The sequence below is a fragment of the Pongo pygmaeus genome, chromosome 3 (genome assembly GCF_028885625.2).
Source record: "Pongo pygmaeus isolate AG05252 chromosome 3, NHGRI_mPonPyg2-v2.0_pri, whole genome shotgun sequence".
Lineage (NCBI taxonomy): Eukaryota > Metazoa > Chordata > Mammalia > Primates > Hominidae > Pongo > Pongo pygmaeus.
In genome coordinates this window covers 84,450,737-84,464,552 of record NC_072376.2, presented here as the reverse complement: position 1 = coordinate 84,464,552, position 13,816 = coordinate 84,450,737, and the positions used below count along the sequence as shown (strand labels likewise).

Sequence of the window (13,816 nt, the reverse complement as noted above, 5' to 3'; positions counted from 1 at the left end):
TATTCAGGGTTTGTATTAACATGTATCTCTCTTAATACCTGAGTCACACAGCATGCATTGATTATTGTGGTTTCTTTCTTGTAACGTTTCTTCCAGAATAAATGAATATTTTGATTTTATGTATTTGATCTTCTACTACTTTTCCCTAATTCATTCCCAAACTCTCTTTCTCAGTATCAATCCCCTCAAAATACTAAACATCCAAGTATCCCGTCACATTAATCTCCATAGAAATGGAAGAGTCTTAGAGAACAGAGAGTTCTCTGTGTTCCAGCTCCAGCTTGGACTTTTTACCAGCTTTCATCCTAGGGTTTCCTTTCATCATCCTCCTTGGAATTCCTACCACCTTTCTCTTCTCTGGGATTTCCTGTTATTCCAAACTGTAATATCTCATCCCTCAGACTCAAAAATACTGTTCTATTGTTATCTACACTCAAGTGTTGCTGTGGAAAAGTCGGTTGCCATTTTGATTCTCAATTCTTTCTCAATGACCTGTTTTGGTCTCTTTGTCTTTCAAAGTTTGTAGGATGGTCATTTTGTTCCTAGTGTCCTGAAATCCCAGTGATGAAATTGACTTGGTGCTCATTTTTACTCATCGTTGTGCTGTGTAGAGTTTTTTAATTGAAAAATAAAAATTGTATGTTTTTATGGGGTACGATGTAATGTTTTGATGTATGCATACATTGTGGGATGATTAAATTCAGCTAATTAACCAATCTATCACATCACATACTTATCATTTTTTGTGGTGCACACATTTCAAATCTGCTCTCCCAGCAATTTTGAAATATCGATTTCATAATTATTAACCATAGACACTATGTTGTTCAGTAGATTTCAAAAACATATTTCTTCTAACTGAAACTTTGTACCCCTTGACCAACATCTCTCCATTACTCCTTTGCCCTCACCCAAGCCACTAATCACCACCATTCTAGTCTCCACTTCTATGAGTTCCACTTTTATAGATTCCACATATGGAATCTAGAAAATAAGTGAAGGTCACATGGTATTTGTCTTTCTGTGTCTGATTCATTTCACTTAGCATAACTTCCTCCAGTTTCATCTATGTTGTGGCAAATGACACAAACTTTTAAATATATAAAATGGATATCTTTTATCTCTAGAAGATTTTCTTGTATTTTTTTTGTTTTGAAAAAAATTCTCCCATGTTCCTCAGTGGTCTTTCTTTCTGGGATATTTGTAGCTTGGATTTTCTCTCCTATTGTTCATTGTTGCACTTGCCGAACCTTTCATTTTTGCTATCGTATCATTAATATTTAAGAGATCTATTCAGGTATTTCTTTTTCAAGGCATTTGATTTTTATTTCACAGATGCAATATATTCTTTTATCTCTTCTGGAATATCAAGGATTCATTTCCTGTTTCTAAGTAATTTCTTTTGAGTTCTTTTCTTCCATTTCTCCACACCCACTCCACCTCCATCATTTATGTTAGAGGATTTCTATATGGTAATCCTGGGATGTTCATACGTGTATAAAAATGCAGTGTTTAGAAGGCTGATTAGAAGTTTGCCTTACAGTCGTAGCTGGTGGGCTCAACTATAGGGTGATCTGACTCAGCTATTTTATTGAAAGAGCCTCAGTTAATTGTATATTTAGGGCTTTTCTTATAAAATAGATTCCATAGAACAGAATCAATTTCTTGCTTAGCGAGTGTAAGCCAGTTTAAATGCTGTTCTGGAAATGTGTATAGGTTTCTAAAGCGATCTCACCATTTCACAGATGGATTTTTACGTAACCTTCTGTTTTCACTATGGTTTCTTTCTCTCTTGATCATGTCTGTTGTATCCAGTTAAGTCTGGTTCACATTCTGCAGAGGATAAACCTCATGTCTTCTGCATTGGAGGAGGGCAAATCACCCTGTATGGTTAAGAATCAGGAGGTCTAACTGCTTCCAAACAGACTTTTCATTAGTTCTTCTGCTTTCAGTTTTGGCTTCACCCTTGTTTTCCCAGCTCACACTGAATCTAAGGCCTCTAATCCCAAAATATTTCTAAAGTTCTACAGTGCACGTCAGTTTGCTCATCATCTTGTACTGCTGAGTTGGACTTCATTCTTCTTAGATCTGCTGAGTTAGTTTCCATATGTCCATCTGTCTTCTAGGTTCCAAAATTATGTTGCTGTGACTTCCTCTCAAATTTCTTTGTCTTTCTAGATTTATAACATTTTTGTCATTTACTTTCATTCTGAGATCTTAGGAGGGAATGGAGGTAATCAGAAGTACCTGTATCTGTGAAGTATAATATTTGTCTTCAAAAGAGAGTCATCACTGAGGTCTTCAAAATTGAGCAAAATTCCTCAGTCCAGTTGCCATGAGACATTTTACCACCAGTTTGACAAGCTAAAGCAGTCTTAAACTGTGAATACCAAAGACTGCCAAGGTTTTAGCATGGTTATATTTTGGTGCCTCATATATATGGAAAGAAAAAAAAATGCAGAGGGAAAGTAACTTTGGAAAAGGCAAATTAATTTTAGCCTGAATTACATACAGACAGCTTGCATAACCAGATGGAGTCAATGGTGACCACCCTTTGGGACTTGGTAACCATGTGTACTGGAGAACTGTGTGCAATGTTGTATCCACAGCTGATTTGGAGAGTGCTTGGGACACTGACACTGACACTAGAATTTGGGAATGTCCACTGGTTAATATTTTGGAAAATGCCTCTGGAAATATTTCTATCAGGTGCATTTGTGTGAACAGTTTTTACCCAGCCCCAATGCACACCACCCTTACCTCTTGTCAGGCCCAGTAAGGGCCAATAAGAACTGCATTATCCAAACAGTATAGATATGTCAAGTAGCCTTCATAGCAACAACTGTAGAAATAAAACAGTCATATCAGTTAAAATATTTAAACATGAGTGAACTCTCTAGATTTTATAAAAATGTGCCCTCGTCCAACCCAGAAAAAGACATGAGGTGTATCCTCTGTAGAATGTGAACCAGATTTTTAACTGTGTATAATAGACATGACCAAGAGAGAAGGAAACTATAGTGAAAACAGAAGGTTATGTAAAGAAATCATAAGTGTGTCTTAGCAAACATTAGATGGATTCTGTTTTAAAGATTCACTGTCAGATGTTTAACACCATTAGGCAATATAACTGAAAGTGAGTTGGTGCTATCCTTGAAAACTGCCTTCATGCCTGAATCTAACAGGGCAACTTTAAGATGAGTTTCAGAAACCCTCTGTAGATCATCCTTTAGGAAAGAAGAAGATTTCAGAGTCACTGAGGGGCAGAAAAACATAGGGCATTAAAAGTTTCAGCCTACTATTGTTAAAAAGTTATCCATTATATCCATCTTTCTGAAACCACTTCCTGAACTGCAGTGTGCCCACTAGGTTGCAAGTCACTTAGCAGAAAAGTCTAGGCTTTGCAGGTGGGAATGTGTACACTATACATACCAGTGATAATTTCAATATTAACCCCCCACACCCACAGCTGGGTAGCAGAAGAATGGGAACACTGCACCAAAACCTGTGGAAGTTCTGGCTATCAGCTTCGCACTGTACGCTGCCTTCAGCCACTCCATGATGGCACCAACCGCTCTGTGCACAGCAAGTACTGCATGGGTGACCGTCCCGAGAGCCGCCGGCCCTGTAACAGAGTGCCCTGCCCTGCACAGTGGAAAACAGGACCCTGGAGTGAGGTAGGTGTGTGAATTCTGTGCATGCATAAGTAAAGTGTGTGTGTAAGCATGTGTAGATATTTTAATTTGGCTTAAACATCAGTTAGGCTTTGTGCGAACTGAGAAACTACTGCATATTTTGTAATTACCTGGAGGTGTTAGGAAAAATTAATGCTTTAAAACAGTACATGGTAGGGGCAAACCATGTTTATGTGTTTCATAACATAGAGAAGAAGTCTGAAAGATGACTGTTCTTTTGTCTAATATTTTTGTTGACTTCACTATTCCTTCAGTATAAATTCCAAACCCCTGATATTGAATGCAGGGCCCAGCACCATTTGGCACTGCACTAACTCCTCTTATTCTTTCTTCATTCCAACTCTTTGTCCCAGTTCGAGTAAACTTCTCACTGTTCCAAACAGACCATGCTTGTTTGAGCCTCCTACCTTTCAGCTGACTTGTACTCCCCCTCCTCCTACCTGATAATCTCTCCTTCTCCACCAAAGCTCATCTCCGTAGTCCAAATGACCACCTTCCAGGTGGTACCTTTCCTGGCAGTTCCTCCTCTATAACTGAAAGGCAGTACAACTTAACTTTACCATGCTGTTCATGACAGAGTATTATAACTCTGATTCTTGAATCTATATTTGCCACTACTACACACGTTTCTCAAAAATAGTGTGAAAAATAGTACCTTGTTTCCTCAGTACTCAGCTAGTGCCTAGCATACCTGTCCAGATGATGTTTGTTTGCTAATTGGCTGACTCAATGTTGCGTTGTCAGCTATTACCACCTGTCTTCAATATTTCTAAAGACTCAAAATAAGAAATCTTGGGGTCATAGGAGAATACTTTATAGGAGGAAAGGGCATCAAAAAGCAGACAGAAGACTAAAGAGGAAGTGGAGAATAAGCCCAGAAAGGAAGAAACAAGCAAGTTGTCTTATCTATTTCTTGCTGCTTTAACAGAATACCACAGATTGGGTAATTTATAAAGAACAAAAGCTTATCTGGCATATGGTTCTGGAGGCTGCAGAGTCCAAGAGTATGGCACTGGCATCTGGAGAGGGTCTTCCTGTAGCTGAAGGCATCACATGGCAAGGAGGCATGCAAGAGAGACACAGAGGATCCTTCTATCAGGAGCCCATTCCTGCAATAACTAACCCATTCCCAAGATAATAGCATTAACCCATGCCCATAAATCACCTCTGAAAGGTCCCAACTCTTAAAGGTCCCTCTCAACATTGTTACAATGGCAGTTAAATTTCAACCTGAGTTTTGGAGGGGACATTCAAACCATAGTACAAGTGCAGGTCACCCACATAGGACGATAATGATAACGCATATCAAAGTCTCAGTAGAAGTCCCTCCTCCACAGCACCTTCCTAGGGCCATTGCATGGAACCTTCTGAGCTTAGTTTTAGAGCAGTAAACCTTTTCATTAGAGAAATGAACTTAAGAGCATAGAGTAATAGTAGTTCCAAGGATGTTGAATTAACCGTCCAAGGCAACTTATCCGTAAATTCTGCCATCTGTAAGAAAGACGAAGTGAGGACTCTCAATACCATAATTGGGTCCCTGAGAACAGAAATCATCAACATTGTTTTTAGAAACTACAGCAGGTGTTAACATTGTTATTAATCATGGCTTCTTTCATATGGAATGCTTACTAGGTGCCAGGAATTTTGTTACTGCTTTATACACTTTGTTCCTTTGCCTTCATTTAGTCCTAAAACAATTTTATAAGGCAGGTATTATTATCCCAGCTTTCCACTAGATAAGGAAGGTGAATCTTATGTAGAAAAAACAATGTGCCCAGGCTGGTAAATAATGGAGTCAGAATATAAACTCAGTAGTATCTGTCTTCAAAACCACTGTGCAGCATTACTTAATAGAGAACGAACTCCAGATCTCTCTCTCTCTCTCTCTCTGTGTGTGTGTGTGTGTGTGTGTGTGTATGTGCATGGTCTTGGTGGAATAAATGTCTGTAACCACAGCCTTTGTCTCTGCAGTGTTCAGTGACCTGCGGTGAAGGAACGGAGGTGAGGCAGGTCCTCTGCAGGGCTGGGGACCACTGTGATGGCGAAAAGCCTGAGTCGGTCAGAGCCTGTCAACTGCCTCCTTGTAATGGTAGGTGTCACACCAATTGACTTCACTGCTCTGATGTTTTTAAACCTCAAAAAGCAGAATTTCCTTTTGAGAGAAGTTGTATAATTTTTATTTGTTTACTGATAAATAACCAAAGGAAAACATCTGTGAAATATTAGTCCAATTCAGTTCTTTAAGATCAGAATTTAAGGTAATGTTCTACACTTTTTAATTATCATGATCACTATAGCCCTGCCATTTCTGGCTGGTGACGTTGGAGTGAGGGCTGTGCCATGTATATGTAACGTCTATCAATTTGTGTTGCTAGTAGGAACTACTTAATTTTTCCTTGTTACATTTAACTATAACTTCACATCTTTATTAAAAGCATAATTTTGCAAAGATTTTGAAATATTTTACTAAAATTATTCAATTTTGATGTGTGGGTAATGTCACTCAACCCTAAAGCCATTTCCAATAACTGTCTATCCATAGAGTAACTTCAAACAGACACCTTGCACATAGGATAAAATTCAGCATTTGCCTGACCTGCCAACTTGCTGTATGGCAAAAGCAGAGTATATTTTCTTTATTTAGTCAATTTGCTATTTTAAAACAGCAAAATGGGGCCAGGTGCGGTGGCTCATGCCTGTAATCCCAGCACTTTGGGAGGCCAAGGTGGGCGAATCACCTGAGGTCAGGAGTTCGAGACCTGCCTGAACAACATGGTAAAACCCTGTCTCTACTAAAAATACAAAAATTAGCTGGGCATGGTGGCACATGCCTGTAATTTCAGCTACTTGGGAGGCAGAGGCAGGAGAATTGCTTGAACCCAGGAGACAGAGGTTGCAGTGAGCTGAGATCACGCCACTGCATTCCAGCCTGGGTGACAGAGTGAGACTCCATCTCAAAAAATAAGTAAATAAAACAAGCAAAATATATTGGATGGTTTCTGGCTCTATCACTGTCTCCTTCTGCCTCCATTTCCACAGCTCTCTGTCCACATCTGTCTCTGTCCTGCGCTCGCTCATCTGTGTCTCCATTTGCTCTCCTCTGTCTCTATTATTTTTAGTGTCTGTCTTGCTTTGTCTCTGATGAGCTGTCACCTGCTGCCTGTATGTGGCTCATTTTCTATGTCAGTCACACATGCTTTTTCTAGGCCTTACTCTTTCTTCTTGCTCTCCTTCCCTCTCCCTCTCCTAGTCTCCCTGGCTGTACCTCCTGTCATTCTTTTTCTCTCTCATCTTCTCTCTCCTCCCGCCTCTCCCTGGCTCTCTCTTTCCCCTCTTTCCTTGTTCCATGTGTCTGTCTCTCTTTCTCTCCCATTTTCTCTTTCTCAGTGTCCTCCCCTTCACCCTCTCCCTTTCTCTTTCTTTATCCTCCCCTTCCTCTCCAACTTGGTGTGTCTGTCTCTGTCTCTCCGTCTCTTCCAGCTATCTCTCTCTCTCTCCCTGTCTCTTCTCTCCTCCACTGCCTTAGTCTGTTCTAGCTGCTATAACAAAATACCTGAGACTGGGTACTTTATTAAAAAAAAATTATTGCTCAGAGTTCTAAGTCTAGAAGCCCATTATCAAGGCATCAGCAGATTTAGTGTCTGGGGAGGGCTTCCTAGATGGTGCCTTGTTGTTCTGTCCGCACGTGGTGAAAAGGGCCAGGGAGCTCCCTTGATTCTCTTTTATAAGGGCATGAATTGCATTCATAAGTGCTCCACCGTGATGGCCTAGTCACCTCCCAAAGGCTCCACCCTGTTAGTACCGTTGCCTTGAGGATTAGGTTTCAACAAAGGAATTTTGGGGGCACACATTCAGGCCATACCCACCTTTTTCCTCTCCTTCCAGCCTCTTTTTCTCTACTCCTCCATCTTTTACTCCTTGTGTCTGTCTCTTTCTCCTCCTATCTTTCTCTTCCTAGCCCCTCCACTGAGGTCTTTTTCTCTTCCTGTCTCATTTTCTCTCCCCAAGTCTCTCTCTCACTACCCTTATCTGTTTGTTGCGCTCTCTCTTCCCTTATATTTTCTTCTCCTCCCTTGTTTTCCTAGCCCACCCATCCCCCTCCACCACAACCCTTCTCTTAAATGCAGCTCTGCTAAAGCCATGCCAGTGACAACTGTGGACATTGTTTTCACATATTAGAAGACTCAGGACTAAAGAAGTTGCCTTTTCCTTGGCCCCCAACATCATAAGTAAGACATTGTTTGAATATTGACATCTGCTGAATGGTGCTTTTTGTCAAGAAAATTGGCAAAGCACTGTCTTGTCAAATGTTTTATTTTTTAAAGCTCATTTTCAGGCTTTAAGTCTTTAACCCTTATAAATTATTTCATTATAAATTTTCATCTGAAATATATTATAGCAAGAACATATCTGACCATGAGAGGGAGACATAGGACTTATATATTTAATCATTTTACTTTGGAAAGTATTGATATATGTAAGAGCTCAAAATACAAATCAAAACCAAAAGAACAAACTTTACTCAGAAGTTTTAACATATACTGTCACCATAATATTTTATTCTTATGTAGTTATTCCTGTTAAGAGGCTGCCACTTTATAAGTAAGCTTTATTGATCTTGGAGCTGGTACAGCTGTGTATTTCTACAGATGTGCCCAATGGTTAGCAAGAATTTTCTTGTTTCTCCTTCTTTAGCCAGAAGAAATTGTTTTGAATATAAAACCAAGGAGCTAATAAGATAGCTTAACTATCTTAGTGATTTCATATCCCTTTTAGTTGTTCTGTTGTTCTGAAATTGAGGCCCAAAGGGCAATCCTAAGAGTTCTAAACGGTCACATGTTTCTACCATATTTGAAGTAAAATACTTTCTATCAGAATCTCAAACTGCTATTAGAATCAAATGGCCTTTTGAGACCATGTGTGAATCTCTTTTCCAGAACCTCTTGTAATGATTTGGGGGTGGAACGAGAAGTCTGAAAAGTTGCCTTAATTTTTTTGTAATTGATTGATTTTTTTCATGTGACTCCATATTTTGTTTGTACCATTTTTTTTTTGCCCGTAAGCTCTTCCCATTTATCAGTAGGCAAATTACCATAAGGTTAATGTATTCCTTTGCTCCTATTTTTCTCAGAATATCTCTCCCTTTTGCTCCTCCACACAAAAGTAAATTCTGGCCCTAATGAAACCCAGGTTATGAACAGGACTCTGCAATGCCAAAGTGCTCACACTTAGAAATGGGAGACCTTTGGTTGGACTCCTCTAACTCAGAGAAAACAAGTCATACTTCTAAGAGGGGCCTCTGAACAGGGGCGACGAGGGAAAGGGGTTAGAGGAAAAAAAGAGACAAGATCAAATAATGTCCTGTCCTCTTGAGACCTAGAGCCTGACACATACAGAAAGAAGACATTTTTCTTATTTTCAGATACAGGTTTTTAAAAAAAAGTAATTCACACACGAAGAGAAATTAATATTTAAGGTGAAACCCATTAATATAATGCTCAGACATTCATAACATAACTAGATGATGACCTAGCTTATATGAAGTATTCAGACACAGTATACCATATAATAGAACTGCACATGTCAAGCATATATGAGTCATTTCACAATTTTGGAAGTGGACATAGTATTACAGCTCCATGTTGGTAATTTTAGTCCTCTATTGGCTTTGCCAGCTGACTCTTTTTTTGTTTCAAACTTTAGAAAAAGGATTTTTGCAATTTTTTGGGAGTTATGTAGCAGGTTTCTTTCTTAGCAATATAGTATTACCCAATAATAGGCTGTAACTTTAAGTGATTCTATTACATAAATGCCACAATTGACAGTTCTTTGCATTTCTTCTTTGGGCATGGATCAGTGTTTCTGTGTTGCACATAGGCAGGGATGCTACTCTATGCACTGGTTCTGTTATCAGAGAGGCACAGGATATGTCTTTATTTCATAAGGTCTACCCAGGATGACTAAAACTATGCACAAGTTAACATTTTTATGAGCTTAATATTTGGATTATCTGAAATCCAATTCTTGTAACCTAGAATCAATAAAATTTTAAAGTAATAAAAATAATGTGTACACATGCAGTATGAAGTGTTTTAGAAGTGTTACTTTAGATGTTATCAAGTGTTTTATGAGTATTACTTTAGTATTTTTTAGACAAAGTGCTGCCAATTCAATGAAATTACATTTTATGAGTGTTACTAAGTATCCTTTAAACATAAAGTACTGTCAATTCAATAAAATTAAATGTAAGAACCATGAATTATTCATAAGAAATTTGGCATACTTTACCCAAATTTGTGCATTCAAATAACAAATAATCTGAGAATATTCAATGATAAACATAAAACTATTTTATTCAAACTGGAGAATTTTTTTTTTTTCTTTTGAGATGGAGTTTCGCTCTGTCGTCCAGGCTGGAGTGCAGTGGCACGATCTTGGCTCACTGCAAGCTCCGCCTCCCGGGTTGATGCCACTCTCCTACCTCAGCCTCCCGAGTAGCTGGGACTACAGGCGCCCGCCACCACACCTGGCTAATTTTTTTTGTAATTTTAGTAGAGACGGGTTTTCACTGTGTTAGCCAGCATGGTCTCGATCTCAAACTGGAGAATTTTTTTAAATCAAGATGGTATTTTGATTATTCTTTGGAGAATACCTTTGTAAGATTTGTTTTGTTTTTACAAGTGTTTAGTATTTATTTTGATTTCACATTTTAACTTAATGTAAGGAGTACCCTCTGAGAAAGTCAGAAATACCATAAAATACAGATGCCCCTTTGCATCCTAAAAATTTAACCACAACGTTAAATAAATTCTCTTTGCCCATTCTAAAATCAGATATACGTTCCTACTTGGAGAAAAAAATACCCTCTGTGGTCCGAAGACTCCAGGTGGAAATATTAAAATAATGATCATCCCAAGGACTTTGTAGATAAAGGACTACTTATTTTAGTGAATTCATTCTAATATTCATATTTTTAATGCAAAAGCTTGTGTGGATCACTCCCGTTAGTGTCAGATTGCACTTAAATCTTTTTACATTCATTTAAAATTTTAATTTTTTCCTCCTTTTATATTTAGATGCTAGAATTAGTTTATTTTCTTTTTATTTTTGCAGATGAGCCATGTTTGGGAGACAAGTCCATATTCTGTCAAATGGAAGTGTTGGCACGATACTGCTCCATACCAGGTTATAACAAGTTATGTTGTGAGTCCTGTAGCAAGCGCAGTAGCACCCTGCCACCACCATACCTTCTAGAAGCTGCTGAAACTCATGATGATGTCATCTCTAACCCTAGTGACCTCCCTAGATCTCTGGTGATGCCTACATCTTTGGTTCCTTATCGTTCAGAGACCCCTGCAAAGAAGATGTCTTTGAGTAGCATCTCTTCAATGGGAGGTCCAAATGCATATGCTGCTTTCAGGCCAAACAGTAAACCTGATGGTGCTAATTTACCCCAGAGGAGTGCTCAGCAAGCAGGAAGTAAGACTGTGAGACTGGTCACCTTACCATCCTCCCCACCCACCAAGAGGGGCCACCTCAGTTCAGCTTCACAAATGGCTGCTGCTTCCTTCTTTGCAGCCAGTGATTCAATAGGTGCTTCTTCTCAGGCAAGAACCTCAAAGAAAGATGGAAAGATTATTGACAACAGACGTCCGACAAGATCATCCACCTTAGAAAGATGAGAAAGTGAACCAAAAAGGCTAGAAACCAGAGGAAAACCTGGACAACCTCTCTCTCCCCATGGTGCATATGCTTGTTTAAAGTGGAAATCTCTATAGATCGTCAGCTCATTTTATCTGTAACTGGAAGAACAGAAAGTGCTGGCTCACTTTCTAGTTGCTTTCATCCTCCTTTTGTTCTGCATTGACTCATTTACCAGAATTCATTGGAAGAAAGCACCAAAGATTATTACAAAAGAAAAATATGTTGCTAAGTTTGCGTTGGTCGCTCTCTGAAGCAGAAAAGGGACTGGAACCAGTTGTGCATATCAACTGACTTTTTGTTTGTTTTAGAAAAGTTACAGTAAAAATTAAAAAGAGATACCAATGGTTTACACTTTAACAAGAAATTTTGGATATGGAACAAAGAATTCTTAGACTTGTATTCCTATTTATCTATATTAGAAATATTGTATGAGCAAATTTGCAGCTGTTGTGTAAATACTGTATATTGCAAAAATCAGTATTATTTTAAGAGATGTGTTCTCAAGTGATTGTTTACTATATTACATTTCTGGATGTTCTAGGTGCCTGTCATTGGGTATTGCCTTGTTTGACATTCTATAGGTTAATTTTCAAAGCAGAGTATTACAAAAGAGAAGTTAGAATTACAGCTACTGACAATATAAAGGGTTTTGTTGAATCAACAATGTGATACGTAAATTATAGAAAAAGAAAAAAAACACAAAAGCTATAGATATACAGATATGAGCTTACCTATTGCCTTCTATACTTATAATTTAAAGGATTGGTGTCTTAGTACACTTGTGGTCACAGGGATCAAAGAATAGTAAATGAACTCGTGCAAGACAAAACTGAAACCCTCTTTCCAGGACCTCAGTAGGCACCGTTGAGGTGTCCTTTGTTTTTGTGTGCGTGTGTTTCTTTTTTAATTTTCGCATTGTTGACAGATACAAACAGTTATACTCAATGTACTGTAATAATCACAAAGGAAAAAGTTTTGGGATAACTTATTTGTATGTTGGTAGCTGAGAAAAGTATCATCAGTCTAGAATTGACATTTGAGTATAGTAGAGCTTTGGGGCTTTGAAGGCATGTTGAAGAAAGCATATGTCGATGGTTGAGATATTTATTTTCCATATGGTTCATGTTCAAATGTTCACAACCACAGTGCATCTGACTGCAATAATGTGCTAATAATTTATGTCAGTAGTCATCTTGCTCACAGCAAAGCCAGAAATGCTCTCTCCAGGGAGTAGATGTAAAGTACTTGTACATAGAATTCAAAACCGAAGATATTTATTAAAAGTTGACTTTTTTTTCTTGATAGTATTTTTATGTACTAAATATTTACACTAATATCAATTACATATTTTGGTAAACTAGAGAGACATAATTAGAGATGCATGCTTTGTTCTGTGCATAGAGACCTTTAAGCAAACTACTACAGCCAACTCAAAAGCTAAAACTGAACAAATTTGATGTTATGCAAACATCTTGCATTTTTAGTAGTTGATATTAAGTTGATGACTTGTTTCCCTTCAAGGAAACATTAAATTGTATGGACTCAGCTAGCTGTTCAATGAAATTGTGAATTAGAAACATTTTTAAAAGTTTTTGAAAGAGATAAATGTGTCATGAATTACTTGTAAATGAGAGGAGATAGTGATATCAGCATAATGATTTTGAGGTCAGTACCTGAGCTGTCTAAAAATATATTATGCAAACTAAAATGTAGATAAATTAACCTCTCAAAGCACAGAATGTGCAAGAACTTTTGCATTTTAATCATTGTAAACTAACAGCTTAAACTATTGACTCTATACCTCTAAAGAATTGCTGCTACTTTGTGCAAGAACTTTGAAGGTCAAATTAGGCAAATTCCAGACAGTAAAACAGTCCCTAAGCCTTAAGTGTTTTTTTTTTCCTAAAAATTCCCATAGAATAAAAATCTCTCTAGTTTACTTGCGTGTGCATACATCTCATCCACAGGAGACGATAAAGATGGTCACACAAACAGTTTCCATAAAGATGTACATATTCATTATACTTCTGACCTTTGGGCTTTCTTTTCTACTAAGCTAAAAATTCCTTTTTATCAAAGTGTACACTACTGATGCTGTTTGTTGTATTGAGAGCACGTAGCAATAAAAATGTTAACAAAATATACATCTGGCTCTATCTAGATTTTATCATTAGGTTCATCATGGGGTAATGGAAACGTGTATTTCCTCCTACACAGTAAAATGGCATCAAATTTATTTGCTACTTGTAGTTGCTTGAAAGACTCAAGTGACTGTCTCCTGTTTTCACATCAGGGCATATTACAATGATTTTTTTAAAAAACAAAAACAAAATAAGAGGTTGCAGGAGGTGGCTTTTTGGTTAAATCTGTCTCATAGAACTATGAAGAAGATGAGGAAAGATGGCTATTATGCTAGT

General features: G+C 37.9%; 1 protein-coding gene across 2 annotated transcripts in view; it reads left to right on the top strand.

Annotated features, from left to right (window-relative positions):
• Positions 1-13,543, top strand: part of ADAMTS3 (ADAM metallopeptidase with thrombospondin type 1 motif 3) — a 281,972-nt gene extending 268,429 nt beyond the window's left edge. For both annotated transcript variants that reach the window (XM_054486086.1, XM_063663751.1), the window contains 3 exons: positions 3,470-3,677; positions 5,667-5,784; positions 10,809-13,543. In XM_054486086.1, coding sequence (XP_054342061.1) covers positions 3,470-3,677; positions 5,667-5,784; positions 10,809-11,377 — 895 coding nt within the window. In that variant the 3' untranslated portion in view covers positions 11,378-13,543. The remainder of the gene's footprint in view (positions 1-3,469; positions 3,678-5,666; positions 5,785-10,808) is intronic.
• Positions 13,544-13,816: the final 273 nt, after the last annotated feature.